Source organism: Clarias gariepinus, chromosome 25, assembly GCF_024256425.1.
Source record: "Clarias gariepinus isolate MV-2021 ecotype Netherlands chromosome 25, CGAR_prim_01v2, whole genome shotgun sequence".
In the NCBI taxonomy this organism is placed as follows: domain Eukaryota; kingdom Metazoa; phylum Chordata; class Actinopteri; order Siluriformes; family Clariidae; genus Clarias; species Clarias gariepinus.
Window position 1 is genome coordinate 9,403,528 of NC_071124.1, and position 22,614 is coordinate 9,426,141.

General features: G+C 38.3%; 1 protein-coding gene across 2 annotated transcripts in view; it reads left to right on the plus strand.

The window, feature by feature from the left end:
• atm (ATM serine/threonine kinase) overlaps positions 1-22,614 on the plus strand; it is a 61,412-nt gene that overhangs the window by 21,175 nt on the left and 17,623 nt on the right. For both annotated transcript variants that reach the window (XM_053486635.1, XM_053486636.1), the window contains exons 27-52: positions 60-303; positions 1,552-1,670; positions 1,762-1,888; positions 2,026-2,225; positions 2,878-3,052; positions 3,266-3,430; positions 3,626-3,758; positions 5,334-5,429; positions 5,520-5,691; positions 5,920-6,061; positions 7,892-8,068; positions 8,511-8,688; positions 9,756-9,864; positions 11,721-11,879; positions 13,401-13,509; positions 13,591-13,679; positions 13,851-13,953; positions 14,057-14,205; positions 15,059-15,163; positions 15,708-15,824; positions 17,492-17,717; positions 17,951-18,118; positions 20,450-20,569; positions 21,387-21,598; positions 21,712-21,919; positions 22,127-22,243. In XM_053486635.1, coding sequence (XP_053342610.1) covers positions 60-303; positions 1,552-1,670; positions 1,762-1,888; positions 2,026-2,225; positions 2,878-3,052; positions 3,266-3,430; positions 3,626-3,758; positions 5,334-5,429; positions 5,520-5,691; positions 5,920-6,061; positions 7,892-8,068; positions 8,511-8,688; positions 9,756-9,864; positions 11,721-11,879; positions 13,401-13,509; positions 13,591-13,679; positions 13,851-13,953; positions 14,057-14,205; positions 15,059-15,163; positions 15,708-15,824; positions 17,492-17,717; positions 17,951-18,118; positions 20,450-20,569; positions 21,387-21,598; positions 21,712-21,919; positions 22,127-22,243 — 3,919 coding nt within the window. The remainder of the gene's footprint in view (positions 1-59; positions 304-1,551; positions 1,671-1,761; positions 1,889-2,025; positions 2,226-2,877; positions 3,053-3,265; positions 3,431-3,625; positions 3,759-5,333; positions 5,430-5,519; positions 5,692-5,919; positions 6,062-7,891; positions 8,069-8,510; positions 8,689-9,755; positions 9,865-11,720; positions 11,880-13,400; positions 13,510-13,590; positions 13,680-13,850; positions 13,954-14,056; positions 14,206-15,058; positions 15,164-15,707; positions 15,825-17,491; positions 17,718-17,950; positions 18,119-20,449; positions 20,570-21,386; positions 21,599-21,711; positions 21,920-22,126; positions 22,244-22,614) is intronic.

The following is a 22,614-nucleotide window of genomic DNA, read 5'->3' on the forward strand; positions in this document are numbered from 1 at the left end:
GTTGCTTAAAATATGAGGTATTTGTGTGAAAAATGTATTTTATTATTTTTTTTCTTTAGGTCATCGTGTCACGTTCTTATCCCACGTTTGGTCTTCCTGAATGATTTCGACCAGGTGAAGTCTATTGGAAGTCACCTAAAGCAAGACTGGAGGCAGCTGGTGGCTGGTTGCTTTCCTAAAATCATGGTGAATATCCTGCCCCACTTCGCCCTCCCCGGCCATGACACGGAGGTGGCGAAGCAAAGGGAGAAAGCTCACAATGTGTATGACCTGCTGAAGGATGACCAGTGCCTGGGAAAACAGGTGTGGACTTAAATCCAGTCTGTAATGATGACACCAGTATACATAATTTAACATTAAATTAATGGTTACTGTATATTTTATTCTATGCCACAAATTCTGGTTAATTCCCAATTACATATTAATATCAATTCACTCATTCTAAATCATGACTTATTCACAGGGAGGGCATTGAACATAAACAGATTATCTTAAAAAAAGGTATCAGGGTTAATTATTATAATTTTTTCCTTTGGATTTAAAAAAGTACTCTATATATATATATATATATATATATATATATATATATATATATATATATATATATATATATATATATATATATATAATCTACGAGGGGCATTTACTGCAGCCAAGAGTCTGATCACCGTGCTGTGCTTAGTTTTCTTTAAATGCCAGTTGGTTTTAGACCTTCATTCAAGAGAAATTATTGCGAGTCCCAATTTGACTTGAATGCCCCTATTTGCTTCAAGTAGAGTTTACTTGGATGTTATCAAAGTGAAAACCTCGGATTGTTAGTAACGCGGTTTGCGAGTATACCGCAAGACGAGGAAAGATTTTTAATACATTTCGACTTGAAAAACGAGCAAGTCTTGGTTTACGAGGACCAAATATCATGTATCACGCATGCGCTTCTTGTTTTGACGCCTCACTGGTATAATAAACATCCGAGCATTTTCTCCCTCAGCCTGTCGTTATGTGTGTGTGTGTGTGTGTGTGTGTGTGTGTGTGTGTGTGTGTGCGCGCGCCTAATTTGACACCATACCGGTTCACACACTCTTTCTCTCGCCTTTAGTGTGTGTATGTTTGTGAACCGGCACGGTGTTAAATTATGCGCACGCACACACATAACAACAGACCCAAACACACACACACACACACAGCGCCTGCGCGCATAAACGGAAACTCTTATCTGTGGGGATTTATTTGTACTTTTTAGGTAAAGGTAAAGTGCATGTTAATTTGTTTTATTTTCCGTTAATTATTTTTATGTATTTTTTTTTTTTTGGGCTGTAGAATGAATAGTTTGAGTTTCCATTATTTCTTATGTGAAAATTAAATTTTATTTACGAGTGTTTTGGAACACTAGCCTACTTCCAGAATGAATTATGCTCGTAATCCAAGGTTCCACTGTATTGACTCTAATAAAACAACCTTTGTTTAAACTGTAATATTATAAGGTGATGTTTTATCGATCGATAATTAATTGAGTTTTTGCCAAACGCATTTTGTCGTGCTTTCTCTTTGCAGCAAATCGACAGCTTGATATTTAACAACCTGGCAGAGATTGTTGTTGAGCTGTTGATGACGCTGTATGAGCATGCAGGATCAGGCACTGCTGACAGAGGAGACCTGCAGAAGTTTATTGGGTGACTATGCTGTGTATACAGTTTGACAATAATGGACAAATTTTTATATTATATATAAATTTTAAAAATTGTGTCTTCTGGTTGTTTTTAGGGAGCTGGATCCTGCTCCAAATCCGCCTTTTTTCAGCTCACATGTGATTAAAGCCACGCTAGATTACCTCAGCAAGTGTCACAGCACCAGTCAGAAGTCTCTGGTAGCCATACTGTCCAAGACTCCGGTAAAACCCTGACGCTATTCAGCAACTGTAATAACATTGTTAACTATGACATTTTAATTCTTATCGACCCTGTTGTCTCTCCTGTACTGGTTAAAGCCAGTAATGGTGTTGAAAATGTCTCTCGTTCTTGGTGCTAGATGTCCATTCAGAAGATTCTGTCCTCAGTGTGCCAGCGCGCAGCTGAGACCACAAACGCGTACGAGAGACACCGCATCCTCATGATGTACCACCTGTTTGTAAAGCTGCTGCTTTGTGAGGTTAAGGATGGACTGGGGGGGGCGTGGGCCTTTGTGCTCCGAGACATCATCTACACCCTTATACACCACATCAACAGCAGGTACGTATACACACATACTGTACACACACACACACACACACACTAAACTATTAGAGGATTTTAAACTGCAGTCTGATAGGTTTAACTAGTTTTAGATTACTTTAAACTGTAGCATGACTGGTTAAACTGGTATTAGGGGATTATTAAATGTAGTCTGAATGGTTAATCATAATCATAAATGTCTTTAATTTGCAGACAGTTTGGTTTAACTGGTATTAGATGATTTCAACAGCAGTCAAGTTGGTTTTTAGACAATTTTAAACTGTGGTCTGATTGGTTTAACTAGTATTAGAGTTTTTTTCACCTGCAGTCTGATTGGTTTAGCTGGGATTGGAGGTTTTTAACTTGCACTCTGATTTATTTAAACTGGTTTTAGATTATTTTAAACTGTGTTCTGACTAGTTGAACTTGCATTGGATTATTTTTTTAACCTATGGTCTTGCGGAATAATCTGGTATTAGAAGCTTTTAAACTGCAGTCAGGTTGGTTTAACTTGTATTAGATGATTTTGAACTGCAGTTTGACTGATTTACCTGGTAGTAAAGGATTTTAAACTGCAGTTTGATTAGTTTAACTGGTATTAGAGGATTTTAAACTGCAGTCTTTTTTGATTTAACTGTTTTTTTAATTTATTTATTTGTTTTTCCCGCAGGTCAGGTCATCAGGGCGAGGTGTCTGCACGGAGTCTGGTACTATGCTGTGACCTGCTTACCACCGTATGCCAGACAGCTATACGCTTCTGTGATGATGCCCTAGAGAGCCATCTACAGGTCATCGTAGGAACTCTGACGGCACAAGTCACCGAGCAGCCGATCATATCTCAACAGGTATTTACAGGTCTTATTGCTACTGGGGTGCTGTATATCCGTTCAAATAAATATCTAAATTACTTTGGATTAAAATGACCAACTGTTACATTAAAGATTCCTAAATGAAACATGTATTCAAGAGTTTATTTGATTATTGTGCTTAAAAATCTTTGCTTTTATCAGACCCTTTATTTCAGATATGTTCAGCCGAGTGTATTGTTTTTGTGACAGGTGTTGAGTCTGCTTAAATTCCTGGTGATAGAAAACCCAGATAACAGGTATATGAGAAGAGCAATCCCTTTGCTTGAGCCTTTTCCTGATCAGCCGGCCTTCACAGAGCTCAGAGCGGCTCAGCACGCACTCAAGTACAGCTCTGGAGCCTTCACCCTTCGAGAGGTACCATCGATACATATATAGATTTAATGTCTTTACTCATTTATTATACTAAGTGGAGGGATCGGACAATTTTTTGTTTGTATTATTTAGAAATGTTAACAAGGTTTTATCCATAATCAGGATTAAATATTAATTAACAAAAATACTTTGTGGTTTTAAAGTATAAATCTTTTTTATTTGTTTTTCTTGTTACAGGAGATCGAGCACTTCTTGTCCGTGACATTATGTGACTCGTTGCCTCTTACGCGGATGGAGGGTCTGAAGGATTTAAAAAGACAGTTACATACACACAAACAGCAGATCGAGCAGCTGCTCAAAGAATGTCACAGTGAGCAAGAGACGAATCAGCTGTCACATCCCTCCGTTCAAAATATAACTTGAGTTGTCAGAAACAACAGAATATTTCTGCTTTATATTATAATGAGCTACAACTCAATATTGTTTTATGATAAGAAGACAGCATGGTTTGTCACATTTCTGAGTCACATTTCTGGATGAGCCATCAGATCAAATTACGATGTGAAAGTTCAAGTTTGCTCCGTACACCAGAGCCACATCTAAAACGCTGGCCTTCCAGGGACGCATGAAATGACTCGGAGCGAGGTCAGGACTCTATGGAGATGTGACGATAGCTCCCAGCCGAGTTTGTGAATGATCGTGTGTACAGTTCCCACAGACGGATGCATCGCCCGTAAAAAATAATGGAAACTCTAATTATTCGTTCTACAGCCCCCAAAAAATAAATACATAAAAATAATTAACACACCATATAAAGTAAGAATAAAACAAATAAACCTGCACTTTACCTTTAAAAAAAGTGAAAATAAATACTGACAGATAAGTGTTTTTGTGTGCAGATAAGATTTGTGTGCAGTCGCTGCGTGTATGTGTGCGTGCGTGTATGTGTGCGTGTGTGTGTGTGTGTGTGGGGTACAATGTCCAATGACGCGCGCACACAGAGACAAAGTAATAGCAGAGAGAGAAAATGGATCTTTAACCTCTCTAATGAGACTTGCTTTTGCTTTACACACGCTCTGTACACACACGCATACAGACACAAAATAAAATGTGTTTTACGCGCACACACGTGGTCACAGTGTTATAGTAAACACTACACGCGTGCACGAATGTTGATTATACCAGTAAGAGACGCACACTAAGACCCAGCAGTGGAGACGATTCCCCACAATTCCACAGTGCAAGAGAGAGAAAAACCATTGGCTCAGTTGTGATCATGTAACGCTTGGCGTCAAAACAAGATCAGTTACATGATACTCAGTACTCGTAAACCAAGACTTGCTCGTTTTCCAAGTCAAAATTTATTACAAATCTTTGCTCGTCTTGTGGAACGCTCGCAAACCGCGTTACTCGCAATCCCAGGTTTCACTGTATATCCTTAAGGATCTGGTGTTCACTGATTGTTCATGGGAACGACTGCAGGATGTATGGACTTCTTTAAAACGTTTGCACCTTTCAAATGTTTTGTTGTGGCTATCATCACCGTATTCTTCTGTAAATGTAAATTGGCTTTACATTTTCATTTATGGGAAATTTCAACCCAAGTCCCAGTTTGACCTGAACACCCATCATACTATTTGTATGTACAGTACATGAATACAAATTCTCTACTAATAATAGGAATAATGACCCCATCGAGTTGAAAACTCATAATGTAACCATCTCAGTAGGAATGGCTGTGTAATACATACTACATTCCAACATTCCAAGTTGGAGTCTCTAACCGGAATGATTTGTTGATGATCAGTTAAAGAAATATCGTCTGTGCAAATGTAGCTACTGTTTGAATTTCAGTACAAGTTTCAAAGTACTTTATTTCAGTAAATGTCTTACAATAAGGCTTATTCCAACCTGTCTTTACTTTTTCTTTTTCTTTGGGGTGAAGCTGATCCAGCGAACAGTGTGCTGGTCAAGCTGGTGCTGAACCTCCTGCAGCTGTGCAAACTGGCAGCCAACCATCCTGGAGGAAAAGACATCTTAGGTGAGAACATTCATATATGATTTTAGGTTGCATGTTTAAAAAATTATAACTGAATAGAAATGGCTATAATGCTTGCTCTTCTTCTTTCAGAGGCCGTTGGGGGCTGCTTGGGAGAGCTCGGGCCGGTTGACTTGTCTACCATTGCACTGCATCATGGGAAAGACCAGATTTATACCCAGGCAGCTTCCCTTTCTCCTGATGTTTGTCAGCAGTGGGTCTCCATCATCCTGAGCTGCATGAACAACGCTCTAACACACCACAGGTGACATGGAGTCGACAGTAATCTGAATAGACAGCATCATCCTTTGTTTTAATTACAGACTTTTATGTAATGCTTAAATATTTGAATGCCTTCAGTGGTGGGTTTATAGACTTATAAAAGAAAAACTATTAGAAAATTATGTTTCTTTTTTGCTTGATTTATAGTTATTGGTCTTACTTATTAAAATCTGTCATTTAAAATAACCTGTGTAAATTGTGTGTGTGCCAGTATTTCCATCCGTCAGGCTGCTGCTGTGTGTTTAAAGGACATTTTGGCCACACCGCCCGGTTTGGATTTTTGGGAGATTCACAAGAACCAGAGAGATCCAATGCTGCTTTACCTGAGTCCCTTCCGCTCAGCAAGAAGAAAAGCAAGTATCTCTCCTTTAATACAGCAGAATGTAAAATTTTCATGAACTCACACTTAGTGGCGGTCGGTCAATAAGGGGCGCAGGGGCGCCGCCCCCTTAAAGTTCGGCAGAGAAGAATGCTATTTTAAATTGTAATTATTTAACATAATAATTATTTAATATTTTAATAATAAAATAAAGTTATTTAGTCACAATATTCTGCTGTATTTCTTAATATAATATTAAGAATATTAATTTACAATAAAAGAAATCTAAATTGTATTACGTTCATTTGTGTTCGTGTACGCAGGGCGCCGGACAAACGAGTGTCCGTTTTGTCCACTTTTGTTCTAAGCGAATCAATATTTTTAAAAATATTTGGGCTCATTTGATTGGACCATTCTCAACGAGTCTCATTAACGTCAGCAGGTTGTTAGTTAATGTATTAAAATAGTGATTGACGTGGAAGCCAGCTAAATATGAGAGAAAATTCTGTCATTTCTTTGCTAAAATACCCCTTAGCAAGGGGAAGAGCTTGGACCAGATTCTCTAATTACGCAGCAGTCAAGTGATCAGGACCGAGCTTACACTCTGTGCTTTTCCAGCACTTTTTATGGCTGTTTACAGGCGATTATTAAAATAATTTTAAAAGTTTAATTTGAATTTTGTTTGCGCCCCTCCAAAACTTTTTTTATTAGCCGCCTCTGCTCACGTTATATAACACAGGTCATAAAGTTTAGCTTTACGCTTAAATTAACCGGGTAAGAAATATGAAGCCTAATATGAATAATCAATGTGGCGTAGTGTGTTAATAGACATGTTTTTAAAGAGCAAGTGTGAAAGTTAAAAACTGTAGCTGAAATAGAAATTTGAATATTTACTGTTCAATGCGTTGTTATGGTTTAGGAGCAGGCTGTAGTCTTACCTAAATCTTCCCTAATCTTAAGTTGGCTGGTTACTTAAAGTACCAGTCAAATGTTTGGACACATCTTTGATTGATTTTGTACATTGTAGAACAATACTGTTTTTTTTTCTCCAGTTTTTCAGAACTATGAATTGACATATGATATTAGGTAATTGATATACAACAGTCAGTTGTTATTTTAAGACATAAAGATCCGCTGTTCTGGAACTGTGTTTTGTCAAGTATTGTCAAGTGCATTGCAAAAACACATCAAGCAATTTACCTCTGCTGCAGAGGAAAAGTTCATTTAAAGTCTCCAGCCTCAAAAAGAAATCAATTCCTCCACCTGACAAATTATCATTCCATCAATCAACACGTTCATTCAAGACAATTTGATAACCATCTGATCTTAAAAAAATTGACAGATAATTCATCGCCAACTTGTGGGAGAGACTCAACCCCATCCCTGTCACATAGAGTCCTGACCTCAGTACAGGCCATCCACATGTTTTGAACCATTTCAGATGTGAAACAGTCAGTGTGAACAGGGCACTGATGTAATGAGAAATCTCAATGGTGTCCAAGCACTAGTGAAACACTGTAATAGGGGGATTAAATAGAGAGTTAAATTATCTTATCTGCACAATCAATACAAAACCAGCATAGTATTACAACCACCAACTGATGTAAGTAAGGATTAGATCCAAATCCAAAACAAAGGAAAACAGGAAAATGCTTGCATGCTTTATGATGCTAAAATGATTCTGAACATCAAACAATCTGAAATCTTCAGATTAAGTTCCTTGACAAAAATGAGTCCACCACCAGTAATAAATAACAAAAGTGTCCTATTGTTTAATTGCTTCATCCAAGACTTCATCATGTTATAAAAACAGTAACTGGTTGTAAAACACAAGTTTTGTTTCTCCATCCTCTGGCACTTCCAGGAGCAGACGCTCAGACCGGACATCTCTTCTGCTTCCAGAGATGCAGTGGACAGTGCAGAGTTGTGGTCAGTGCAGCCTGGAAAACACAAGGAGTGGCTACGGAGTCTGTGCATGGCTCTGCTGGACAGTGGAGGAGTCTGCAACGAAGCTTTGCTTATGACCAGAGCCCTTTGTGAGGTATTTACATTGCCTTTATAATACTTTTGTTTACCCATTTTTTTCTCTAAAGCGTTAGGCTCAGTGGTTAAGGTGTTGAAAACCCCAGCCCCACTAAAGTTGCCACTGTTGGGCCCTTGAATTGGGCCTTATCCCTGAACTGCTTAGATGGACAGTGAGACAGACTTTATAATATGAATGATTTTAGGTACTGTATAAAACCTTTTAGGTATAAAAATATATTAAATATTTTTTTGCCACATTATTGCATAAATGCACTTTTAAAACATTAGTGGTTAAATGCTACATTAAATATTGGCTGTGGCAGATTTTTTTATAAAATCGATCTCCATCTATCCTTTGACAAGTAATACGGCTCCATTTGTTGGCTGTTTCTGATGTGACATTTTCTGTATATTTTTCCTACGCTCATTAGCCCTTAACGACCTCTCTTTCTCTGCAGGTCAAAACTGATTTCTGCCAAAAGATGCTTCCCCTCTTCATCCATGACATGTTGCTTGGAGACAGAAATGGCTCATGGAGGGAAATCCTCTCCACACACATTCAGCACTTTTTTAGCAGCTGCTGCAGACCGGGCGTCTCCGGCAGCCGACCCACCACCCCTATGCCCCCTGATTCAGGTAGACTACTAGTGTACCGTAAACATTGTCAGCAGGTGTCAGAATGTACTGTACAGTAAAACCTCGGATTGCGAGTAATGCAGTTTGCGAGCGTTCCGCAAGACAAGCAAAGATTGTTAGTAAATTTTGACTTGGGAAAACAAACAAGTCTTGGTTTACGAGTACCGAGTATCATGTATCACGCATGCGCTTCTTGTTTTGACGCCGAGCGTCACGTGATCACAACTGAGCCAATGGTTTTTCGCTTTCTTGCACTGCGGAATTGTGGGTAATCGTTTCCCTTGCTGGGTCTTAGTCCTGGTATAATCAACATCCGTGCAAGCCTGTACTGTTTACTACAACACTGTGACCACGTGTGTGTGCATAAAACATCTTTTATGTTTGTAAGTGCGTGTGTACAGCGCGCGTGTACTGTTAGTATGTTTAACATACTTGTGCGAGCGTGTAAAGCAAAAGAAAGTCTAATTAGAGAGGTTAAAGACCCCTTTTCTCTCTCTCTCTGTATTAGCCTGTACTCTGGGCGCGCGTCATTGGGCACCGTGCCCCTTCACACACACACACACACACACACACACACACACACACACACACACACACACCACACACATTGTGTGTGTGTGTGTGCGTGTGTGTGTGAGAGTGAAACTCAAATAAGAGAGGAGGAGGGTTTACTGTGTAAGATTAGAAGAGCGAGGTTGTCTGAATCTTCCTCTCCTCTTAGTTTAGCTTCACACCCATACACACACACACAGCGCCTGCACGCATAAGCGGAAACACTTATCTTTCGAGATTTATTTTTACTTTTTTTAAAGGTAAAGTGCAGTTTAATTTGTTTTATTTTTACTTTATATGTTGTAATAGTAATTTTTATGTATTTATTTTTATGGGCTGTGGAATGAATAATTTGAGTTTTTATTATTTTTTATGGGGAAAACTTTGGTTTACGAGTGTTTTTGAATATGAGCCCTCTTCCGGAACGAATTATGCTCGTAATCCAAGGTTCCACTGTATATGGGTGGACTGAGTACTCTGTATTGATATTGCTGATGTAAATTGTTTCTTAACAGGAGACACGGATGTTGGAGTTCAAAGCCAACCAGATAAAACTTCTCTGCGCACCATGTTAGCCGTCATCGACTACCTCAGACAGCAGAGACGACCACTAGGACCTAACAGGTTTCTGAAGTTTATTTTTTTTCGTACTGTTGTATCTTTTTGCGTTAATACTTGTTTGTTTTGCTGACTTTATGGGAGTGCAGGAGAAATAAGTCTGCCTTACTGGTTACAATGAATCTGTCCTGAAGCACAAAGATAGAAAATGGCTTGTACGGTATAGCTGTCCTAATAGTAAATAATCTTAATTTCACATTTAAGATAAGAGAGATCAGTCAGGATAGTTCACAGTCCTATACAGTGAAAAACAGCTCTGAGACAAAGTGGCGTCTGAGATTTCCCTCGCAATTCAAAGACGCAGAGACAACACTGTTACATTTTACGTTTCACTGTAAGATTTTTTTTTTAGGTTTAAGTTTTTGAACCACATGATATCAGTGTGTAGAAAGGGGACAGAGATTAAGTTTAGTGGATTGGTATGCTTTATATTGTATATTTTTGTCAAAGGCATATAGGACTCGCTTTGTCTGACTTAAGAACAAATATGACATATACAAAACAAACATGCTCCCTAGAAATGGAATAAAGAGTAGAAGAAGGAGATGAGAATAGAAGTTTTAGAATGTAAAGAAGTGTTTGTCTAATTTGGGCGGCGTCCAAATGTCGTCCTAAATCAGATATACTCAATATTTATTTATTTATTCGAAATCTGATCAGTCAAATCAAAATTCATGTGATGTTTTCTCAAGGTCAAGTTTATTTATATAGCACATTTACAACAGTTTGTGCTGCCCAAAGTGCTGTACAAACCCTAACCCTGACTGGAGTATACATAGACAACAGCTCAGAAAGATAAGAAGGAGCTAGACCATTCGGAGATTTAAACACCAGGAGTAGAACTTTAAATTGGATCCTGTATGCAACAAGATGCTAGTGAAGAGAGGCAAGCACCGGCGTTATATGCTCTCGCCGCTTGGTACCAGTCAGCAACCAAGCAGCTGCATTTTGAACAAGTTGGAGACGCTGTAATGACAACTGGTCAAGGCCGTAATAAAGGGAGTTGCAGTAGTCCAGTCGACAGGTAACAAACAGGTGAATAACCTGTTCAAAAACGTGAGCTGGAAGGTATGGCTTTACCTCGATATTCATCATAAATGTGTGTTAGGACAGATTGTAAATGACAGTGAAGGAGAATTTCAGAAGCAGGAGGGTAAAGTAATAGTCAAAACTTATGCAGGGTGATGTTGCCTTACACACAAGGCACACATTACAACCTCTTCATGTTTTAAGAACGTGGTAATAGAAGAACCTGGTTGCGGTACTCAAGGGAAGGTAAACATTTGAACATACACACACAAAAAAAAGTGGCTAAATAATGTCCACTTTTTACAGCAAGCTGGAACGCATCATGTGACACATTGTTCTAGGGCGCAGGTTGCCCTGCAGTGTGAACATAGCCTTAGCCAACTCAGAATCTTAGAAACCACCATTGTGTTTCTGTTGTGTGGTTGTTCAGGTATGTCTACAATCCAAAATGGATTTTTAAAAATAATTTTCCACTTTAAATACTGCATGTTTGCATTTAAGGTGGTAAACTGTTGCCATTCCTTAATAATCCTGCAGGTTGCACACTCTAAACTAGTCACACATTGGCAGGCAGTGCAGCATCCTATGTGGTAGGAACAAAATACTTGCTGAGGCTTTTTAAAATTGTAAAAAAATCATGATACTAACAGCTATATAGATTGTATTGTGACTTGGGTATCGTAATAATATCGTATCGGGTGCCCCCTGGTGATTCCCATCTCTAGAAACCACTTATGATTAATAGGCTGGATATTATTACTTAATAATAATAATCATGATGATATAAATAATAATAATGTTCATAATGATATTGAAACTTGATGTTTTTGCAGCTCTGAGTGTGGAACCGTGTGCGAGTCCAACTTCTGGCTTGATCTGAACTATTTGGAAGTGGCTCGAGCAGCACAGCTCTGCTCCGCCCACTTCACCGCCCTGCTGTACTCTGAGATCTATGTGGACAACATCCGCAACAGCATGGAGGAGAAGCGCAGGTACCGCATGCGGACTTCTGTGTTTTTGAGTGCTAAGACATTCTGACATATAACTAATTTTTATGGGTCAACATTCAGCTGTGCAAAGGACATACAGCACTTTGTGTGTCTGCATATATGCATTACCTGGCCACTTCATTAGGTACACCTTGCTAGTACTGGATTTGACCCCTTTTTTGCCTTTAGAACTGTCCTAATCCTTTGTTACAGTTGCTTCCATGTTGTTTACCCTACCATCTGAATGTTACACCAGAAATCGAGACTCTCCAGACCGCTTTACCAATCTCCTATTATGAAATTTGGGTGAGCGTGTGGCAACTGTAGCCTCAGTTTCCTGTTATTAGCTGACAGGAGTGGCACCTGGTGTTTTCTTATGCTGCTGTAGCCATATCTGCTTCAAAATGTAATGTTTTATTTAATGCATTCATCAGAAATGCTCTTCGGCATACCTCGGCCTTAACAAGATCTTATTTGAGATACTGTTAGCCTTTTAATCAGCTTGAATCACTAGATCTGTTCTCCTCTGACCTCTGGCTAAAGTAAAGCATTTTCTTTTTTTCATGGTCGTAAATGAAAATCCCAGTATATTAGCAGTCTCAAACAAGGGCTTAGGCTGGTCTGGCACTATTAACCATGCCACGTACAAAGTCACTTAAGTCACTTTTCTTGGACAGTTACGGGTACCTAATGAAATCTTTAGTAAGTGTATATAATATATATAAAAAAAAAGATTTTGGATAGTAGCTCAATATGATGTATACCTTATTATTAATTAACTTACACTGTAAAAGTAAATCAAATAATCATCCAAGTTACAATAATTTTTAATAATCAGCTGTATATTCCACATACACAATATGACGAGAGCTCACAAGATTGAGACTAAACCGCTGGGTGGCAACCAGAAAACTAATTAGAGACTAATAGTGTGAAATGGCTTCAGGGAGCTAGGGAGCATAAAAATTTTACTTATAGAGAAGGGGACGTGTGGTCTGTCTAGTCCAGATTGACCTTAGATACTTAGAGCGATGGACGTGTCAGGGAAAGAATGGAAGCATATGAAACGAAGCACCCATCATGCATATGGGCTAATGTACAAACATCTGGAGGGAATGTTATGATCTGGGGTTGCTTTGGTTGGTTCTCTGAGCATAAGGAATCATTTTTACACATGGACCGACCACCACAGAGTGCTGGCCTTAACCCCATTAAAATTCCTTTAGGATGTGCTGAAGAAGACTTTATAGAGTTGATTAACTTTCTCATCAACAATACAAGATCTTGGGCAAAAATGTATCAGTTAATTTTGATATAAAAGTTGTGACGTCACGTAAGATTGTCGAAACAATGCTGCGACATTAGTCAGGAGGTCTACAGTTTGTGTAAATGCTTTGGCAAAAATGTCTAATTTTTAACTTTAACCTTTATGTCATCTTGTTTATGTTCAAATAATCTCAAATCCTAAATAAATGTTTGGTTTGGTTTTATTGTGTGTGTGTGTGTAATGTTGTCCTTCTTCAGAGTTCAGTCCAGGATATCACGCAGGATCACGTTTGATGATAGCAGTCAAAACTTGTCCATCAGCAGTATGTCTGAGAAGAGCAGAGAAGACTCGGGCATGAGCTTGCAGGTAACTCGCACGATAATTAAATCTGTTTCTAATCCAGTGTACTGGTGCGTTCTCATTTGAGTTGTGTGGGTTTTTTGACAGGACATCTTGATTGAGGTGTACAGAAGCATCGGGGAGCCTGATAGCCTGTATGGATGCGGAGGGGGAAAGTTGATTAATCCTCTCACGAGGTCAGACTGCATGCGACACCTTTTAATGAATATTTTTCTTTTGCTTATTACATGTAGGGAAGAACAAGGTATTGAAAAGAACATTAGCACATACCTAGTTCTCACTCATCTCGACTTTTAAATTAGTAGTGGTGATGGTTGTTCTTATTTAAATGTATTTTTTAATACCAGGATAAGGACGTATGAGCATGAGGCCATGTGGGGTAAGGCCCTGGCCTCTTATGACCTTCACACCAATCTCCCAGAGGTGACGAGGCAGGTCGGCATAATGGAGGTAAAGATGAACCTGTGCAGTGCCTGAATGTCATGAAATATTTCCATCAATCCTTTAGTGACTTTCTCCTTCACTATGCATCATCAGTTATGCTGTATTTTAGGGTTTGCAGAATTTAGGGCTCTGTGGGATCCTGAACACGTACCTGCACGGTCTGAGGGGACGCAGGGCCGAGTGGGAACCTGAGCTCCGGGAGTTCCATTTCCAAGCAGCCTGGAGGAACACGCAATGGGACACGGACATAGACGAAAGGTACGGGACTGGACGCAGATCACGAGCCCCGTCCCTCATTTTTTCATGGCCTTCCTGTGGTTTTACTGTAGTCTTGAGGAACAGTAGTAGCTTTTTGGCTTTCGTTTTCAGTCCAGTCGCTGTAACTGAGTAGTTTTGGAGAAACATTTTGTTTGTTAAGCCACACAGTTACCTATAAATCATTCAAGCATTTAAAAAAAAAAACGTCTTACATAAGGCATGAAACAGTGAGAAAAAGGTGCAGATGATCAGACTGATGATTAGTAAACTGGTGATGCTGAATGCTGAGTGGTTGAAACAGACGAGAGGGGAAATGAGGATGCTACTGAGGTTGTTACAGTTATCTGTTAAAATTTAAAATGTAAATTATTTACCTAATCTACATAATTGAATTTGCTTTAATATTTAATATTCTCTATTTAATAATAGCATTTTTTTTAATTAATAAAAAGTATTTTTCTTTGGTTTTGTTTAACTTTTCCCATACGTTTAATTTTTAATACAGAAATACTTACAATGGAGGCGCACTGGTGTAGTGTTTATTACTGTGGCCTCTCCCCTACATGGCCCAGGGTTTTATCGCTAAATGTGCTGATTAAATGTTGTCATGTGACACGATCAGTTTGTTTTAAATTATTTACATTAATAGTTCATCATTGTATGTTAAACTCATAGTGAAATGGGGTTTACATTTACATTTACATTTAGGCATTTGGCAGACGCTCTTATCCAGAGCGACTTACAAAAAGTGCTTTAATGTTTACAACATTGGATACATAAGAGAAGGGGCTCTTGTCAGAAGTGGGATTTGTTGCCTGCTTTATTAAGAAAATGGATTCGTCCTATTTTGCAGGAGTGAGAAACTGAATCCTGGTTTCAACGAGTCTATGTTCACTGCTCTACAAGCGCTGAAGGATAAAGACTTCTTCATGTTTGAGGAAACTGTAAAATACACCAGGTACACACGATCAGAACGAGTACAGAACAAAATAAATGCAATGAATATTTCACTTCTGCAATAGTAGCATCAACTCATTTTAGATTTATGTGAAATTTAATGTCAAGTGGCTAAAAAAAAACAGACCACACATACAGTCTCTTTTATAGTGTGTTCATTTCTCAATAGTGAAAGAGAAACTAAACAAATTGTGATAAAGTAGCACATTTTGTCAATAGCTGAGTTTGTTGCCCTCTAGTGGAGCATTACGGTTGACTTGTATTTTTTTCTTCTCATCAGCGTTCTTTGTTTGAAGTTTAGTCTTCTGTAAATGTCAATTTTTTTTTCTCCTTCATTCATTAAAAATTTCGTGGTCAATTTCATGTCTTGCCACAGACACACTCATTCAGTGTGAGTGTCTCAGTTGGATCGATTTTTGACTTGAACAGGTTTTCCTGCAGCCTTCGTGTGAAAAACAACTTGGAAGAGATGCCGTATAATTATTGTAGTTCTCCAGATAAATTTCGACAAAAAAAGGTTGTGTATGTGTGTGTGGTTTTTTTAGAGGCAGCGTGGTTGAGGAGCTCTGTCGCGGCAGTCTGGAGGCCGCGTCCTCACTCTATCCAGCTCTACGCAGCTTGCAGATGATCGAGGAAATCCAAAGTGTCAAACAGCTTTTTAGGTACTTTTTTAATGTAATATAAAAGTTCATTTACATGGTTGGCGTACATTCTGAGAAAATGACTTTACAACTTGTGTGTTTTTCCTCCAAATAACAATAAAAAGTTCGAGTCTTCAAATGTCAAACTTGCAATGTAAAAAAAAAAGTGCATTATTACATGCAGGTGTCTTTTCTCTGCACCTGGGACAGTTTGGTGTGGAGAAGTTTTATTAAAATGAAAAATGTTTCTTTATTTATTATAAATGTATAGAATATAAGAGGGGCATTTAAGTCAAACCCAGGACTTTTGATAGTGAAAAATAAAAGCTTTTTTATAAAGGAATTTTTTATTATTCTAAGGCTTAAAGCAAAGAGGTGTATATGAACTTAATTTTAAGAGGTGAAGATTTACAAGCAATGTTCAAGTCATACTGAAATGATTTTTGTTTGTGCATAAATAAATGAAAGAAAATGTTTTTTTATTTCTCTATATAATAATGCACTTATTCCAGAATTTTACTAGTGCTTGAATACAATGAAGGTAGAAAATTTTCTCAGTACGTCGGAGCCATGATTGGACTTCCTGCTTCCCATCTGAAATCCTGGCCTCCCAGGAACTCCTTTAATGACATGGAAATGGCTTGGAGTAAGGCCAGGACTGTACGGTCAGATCATTGTAGATTGATGTTATCTGTCGATCTACAAGGATCAGGTGCCGAATGTTCACATTAACAACAGCAGAGGGCTCTGAGCCACCTCAGCCAGGATCGTCATTTACGTCAAATGTTTGCACCGTTCTAATGTTTACTTTGGCTAACAGTCTCATCACCATACTATGCTTGAAGTGTCCTGTAAATGTCATGTAAATCAGTTTTACTTAAGTCCAGAAAAAATTTAATCACAAAACACTGTTCCATGCTTGCATTAACATAATTGCATTAATACATTGTGCTCAACCTGGTATTTGCTCAGCCTCACACATTAGCGCCACCATGTGGTGTCAGGACACCTGTCTTTTTCCAGCATGAGTACCGAGTTGACTTAAATGCCCCCCGTATATATTAGGTTTAGAAACATTTTTGATGTCCATACAGTCGAATTAGTAATGCACAGTACATGGAAGTTCAAACTTGGTGCAGTAGTTTTAATGTAATAGTTTACAGGATTTCTTACTGAGTGTTAAAATCACATGTTTAATGAAAAATAACTAAATGGTTAAAAGAAGCACCACAAAAAATGTTATGTAAGTATAAAGGCAAATTAATAACTGAATAATTGAGTAAGAGAACAAACTGGGGCATGATGTTATAGGAAAGTAATCAACGACAACAATTTGTAGCATTTTTCTTAAGGAACGGACAATGCGTCACTCCTTTTCACACACTTTCACATGTTTTAAGTTTCTTTTAGGATTCACATTATAACAGTTGTATAAACACATTTTCTCCCATACGACCTACTTTACTCACTTTCTCTGTATATTGGAGATAATGTGTCCTGGACTTTGACAGTTGAGACTTCTTCCATAAATGTTTCATTAAAGTCTCTCTCAATAACATAATTATAATATATTATAATTATAATACTATATTACTCTGTGCTTTACTTTTGTGCTACTATTTTTGCATATACTGTATGTATTTGTGTGTCTGTATGTGCATGTTTTAATATGTTTCTGTGTACATCAGTGAATCCAGCCAGCTGGACGTCTACAGGAAGTGGCATCAGCACTTATCACTGTTGACAGACAGTGATTTCAGCCTGGTCGAGCCGATCCTGGCTCTGCGTTCATCCATCCAGGAGACGCTTCTCCAATGCGAGACCAACCCGGACAAGAAGAGCGTCCTGAGCTCGGATTACTCCTCACACCTGATGGAGCTGTGCAGTCTGGCACGTACTGCGGGCAACACACAGGTTGGCATTTCAGAAAGCTTTTCCATAGTGCAGTATGATGTTGATTATTCTTTTTAAGAAAGTTTAGGTTTTTTCTAGTGTTTATAGTTTTTCTGTCTGCATTCATTCCCGGGATGTTAATGAATAATCAACTATCGGTTAAGAACTAATATGTGACTTTTGAAAAAACAATGAAAATGTTATGATCATCCGGTAATAAAACCTGTCCTCCCTTCCATGGGTGTGTGTTCCAGCTGGCAGAGCGGGCGGTGTTTCAAATGAAGCAGCAGAACATGGCGAGTGTGAGCACCGCTACTTCCTGGGCGTGGCAGCTGGAGGAGGCACAAGTGTTCTGGGTGAAGAAAGAGCAAGGACTCGCTTTGGGATTACTCAAACAGATGATTGAAAAACTGGAGGACCTGGTGAGGGTTGAGTCTAATTCACGAGTGGGGTTTTGCTCAGCACTAAGTTTCGTCTGAGTATAGGCGACGAAACTCTCATTCTCACTAGCCATAACACGAGCTGACAGTGGAAGTCATTAAGTTTTAATGAGAGTTCTTATAGTATAAGGCTCTTGCTGCAAATAGATATTAATAATCACATACAGCAAACATACTTTATAGACGAACATTCCCCATGCATAATTTATATTCCTAGTGGGAGTCTCACTACTGATTAAAACATTTTACTTTATTATGCAAGTAGTTTAAAAAAAAAAAGTGAAAAGTAAAAAGATATTTCTATAAAAATGTCTCTGTGCATATCCCTGGTTCTACAAGGCACAGTTTTTTATTGTTTTTAAGACATTATGTTTGATATCAAAAGATGAACGAGTTAATATATCAGAATTTCAGCTTAGATATCCTGATTTTTTTACTTTTAGATGTATGAGCAACTGGGAACATGGCATTGTTTAGTTTGAACCCCAAAACATAATCTAAACATTTTGGTAACTGACATGTGACTGACAGGTGTTCCTTGTTGCCCAGTTTTGCCCTGATTAATTGTTCAATCAATTAAAAGCTCAGAATGTCTTTTTTTTACTTTCCTTGTTAAAAAGGATGAAAACCATATGAAGGTGAATAAGCAAGAGCCGTCTTTGGCAGATGCCAGTTTGAAAGATCTTGATAAAGAAAATAACTGCTTACATTCTAACCAAAAGGGAATCTCCATCTGTGAAAATGACTCCAACGCCAAAGTGCCAAAAACATGCAGTTCCTCAAATGACCACTTGGAGCTGTCATCAAAATTGAGCCAATCCCCATAGAGCCCCATGTTAAAATATCCAGTGTGCCAACTGAAATAAACATTTGCACAAGCAATTGCAGCTGGCTACAAAAAAATATATATATATATATATATATATATATATATATATATATATATATATATATATATATTGTCTGTAACTGTACATGTAACTGTACTCATCAGTACGCATTAAATTTACATTTTGCCATAAAAGTATACCTAATTAGGGACGTGGGATGTTGCCGGTGTAAAACCGCTAGCTGTCTGCTATACATCACTTTAGCTAACTAGCTAACTAGCTAACTAGCTAACCGTTGTAGTTCAACTTCCCACAAGAAATTAATGGGTTACATGGGATAACCTGTAGGGTATGAATAAGTTCAATAAAATGCAAAGTAATGTTAGCATATAAATTAACGTTAGCCACCTTAGCATTTTAGCTAGCTAAAGATAAGCTCCCTACTTTGTGGTAACTGAGGTAAATAGGTGTGATACAACCAACCCAATGGGCACTGTTCACTCCATGCGTTTGCCCATTTATGGATTAACCAGGGTTTAGACATGTATTACTGTGTGCAAATAAAAAATTGATTAAGCAAGAAAACAAATTTACCCCCATTCAAGCCAGCCCAGATAGCACACGCACGTCGCGGAGACTTTTTTTATCTGGCAGAGGGCGTTTGGTTATCTGGCAGATGTCGCCAAGACGTCAGTGCCCGATGTTAGAACGACGTTTAGCCTGCGTATTTAAGACGTAAATGAATTAAAACGACCCTGATCCGCTCTTTAGACGATGTTAATCAGATGTTCATACATCTCCCAAAGGTTTTGTCAAAACACTCCCCTCCCATTATTTTAATTAAATACCCTTGATTAATTATAATTAACCATGATCAACAGAATTCTGTGAAGAAAGGAAGCATAAGACAAACGGGATAAAACAGATTTTTATTTTATATTTAATAAAAACACTGTTTTACACCAGCAGCAACTTACAAATGAGGTCTCAATTTGAAAAGATGTACAAAACATAAAACACCACAAATAAGTATTAATCATAAAAAAAATTAAATTAAACACCAACAGAAAAAAATTACGACCGCAATGTTTACCAGATGATACAGATTTAATTCAGTTTTATTCATGTAGCACTTTTAACAATGGTCATTGTCGCAAAGCAGCTTTACAGAAATACAGAAACAGCTTGATTCAGTCATTAGTGCATATCATGGCATATCCAACTAAATCTTGTGTGTTATTTACTTTGAGTACATTAGCGCACCCCAAATGTGGGTGGTCCAGATATCTTTCTATATGTTTAGATATGTATAAGAAATAAAACCTGCGATTTCAATCTGTCATCTCATTCATGAATCAACATTGCTGTTCCAATACTTTAGAGGGGACCGTGTAACCAGAAACAAAAAGATCAGTTAAATCAGTTTATTGTAGCAATTAACTTCAAAGATAAATGAATTATATTATAACGTGTGTATTTACAGGTGGATATCAACCCTGCTGTAGAGCCAGTGTATGCTGAGTGTTTGAGGTTATGTGGGAGCTGGCTGGGTGAGACGTGTTTAGAGAGTCCTGCTGTCATCCTGGAAACCTACCTGGAGAGAGTGAGAGTCATTCTGCTTTTATGAAGCTATTTAAACCAAATTATCTTTTTTTATGTGGCATATAAAATATCATAAAGGATTTCCATGGGCCATATTTAGAGTAGTGTAAAAGTTGCATGAGGGAGCATGATGATGCTGATCCTAAATTAAGGTCATTCATTACTATTTAATTAATGAATTTAATTTAATTACTATTTAAGTAAGTACTTTATGGCTATGTTTTTAGCTTGTGTAGTTTTTTTTTTTTTGTAAAATTAATAAAATAATACTTATGGATGCTCTCCTGTAAAAAATGTAAATTGTAAATGTAATGACCGACTACATCTGCTCCACCTACAGCAGAACTTAATATAAGGGGTTTTATTTTCAAACCAGGACTTGAATGAAGGTGTAAAAGTCAGTTTACAATTACAGAAGACTTTAAGCACAGTACAGTGTTGGGGTTTGTACACTGACCTCAGTCCAAGCCTTTTCCACATGTTTGAGTCATTACAGGAGTTCCTGGGAAGCCAGTGTTTCAGATATAAAGCAGGCAACCTGATCAGCCTGATTATGGCTCCAGCATACTGGAGAAAATTCTGGGATAAGTGCATTAGTGTAGCAGGGGATTATACAGAAAAATAAAGGTAGTTTTTGCTCACATAACTGTGCTCAATTATTCTGCACAATCAAAAGTCCTGGTTTGACTTGAACATCCCATGTAAACAATTAGCCAACTGCTCTGTGTTTTACAGCCTTATGGCAATAAATAGTCCTTTTTTAAAAAAAACAAAACAAAGAAAAGCCTTTTTAGGCATGTTGTTAATCTTTTGGCCAGGCTGTCATTCTGGGCCAAGAAGGATCCTCAGAACCTAAACTACAGAGGCAGAAAACCAGGGCCTTCCTCTCGCTTGCCCGCTTCTCTGATGCACAGTATCAAAGCATCAAGAACTACATGAGGTCATCGGAGTTCGAGAACAAACAGGCGCTCTTGGAGAAGGCCAGGGAGGAAGTGGAGCTCATGAAGGAGAGAAGAGTCAGCGATAATAGGTCTGCTTTATCGAACATCAACCATTTCTTAATAGGTTCTGTAAAACTAGGTACAACATAAATGGAACAGATGTTTTATTATAGTTTGGTATGTCTTGTTGTCTTTTCTGCAGGTACACAGTGAAGGTGCAGAGAGAGCTGATGCTGGACGTCCGTGCATTGGACAACCTGAAGGCCGACCGCAGACGTTTCTTACTAAAGGCGGTGGAGAATTACATGCACTGCCTGGCGCTGGGCGAAGAACACGACACCTGGGTGTTCCGCCTGGCATCGCTCTGGCTGGAGAACGCTGATGCGAAAGACATCAATGTCTTGATAAAAGTGAGTCCAGCATGCAAGATTGACTTTTATTATTACATTTCTATCTGTCTATAATATTACTTTATTATGTGCAAACCTCCGCCACTGTACCTAGTACATAAACATAGCGCAGGGCTTAGCTCTAATGGTCTGCTGTTATCTTTTAATTATTGTTTGTTCCAGTTTTCCTGTAATGACAGTTACCATGTGTCTGTTTTCGCATATTAGGAAGGTTTAAAAAAGATCCCGTCCTACAAGTTCCTGCCTCTCATGTACCAGCTTGCTGCTCGCATGGGCACCAAAGTCACTTCGGAGGATGTGGGATTCCAAACTGTTCTCAAAGAGGTACCTTGTTTAAAAAATGGCTGGATTTTTGTTTAATCTCTTGTTTTATTCAGTTTTGTTAAAGCCTGTAATCATGGGTATACATTTATTCCTTCCTTCTTTTATTTATTGGTTTATTGATTTTCATTTCGATCGGAGGGCCGACTGAGAAGGTCAGTCTAGACGTCCTAGTGTGGCAGGCTTTATATTGTTAATTCCTATATTGTTAATTATATTGTTGATTCTGGACTAAATATGGAACGGGATGGCAAGGAATGCGAGCGCCCAGTAGGCCACTTTTGTTATGCAGAACTGGTGCTGCAGCATGAGCAGAAAGGCAGGTTAAGGCACAGATGCCAAGACACATCAGGTCCCTTTAAAGGTCTTGATTG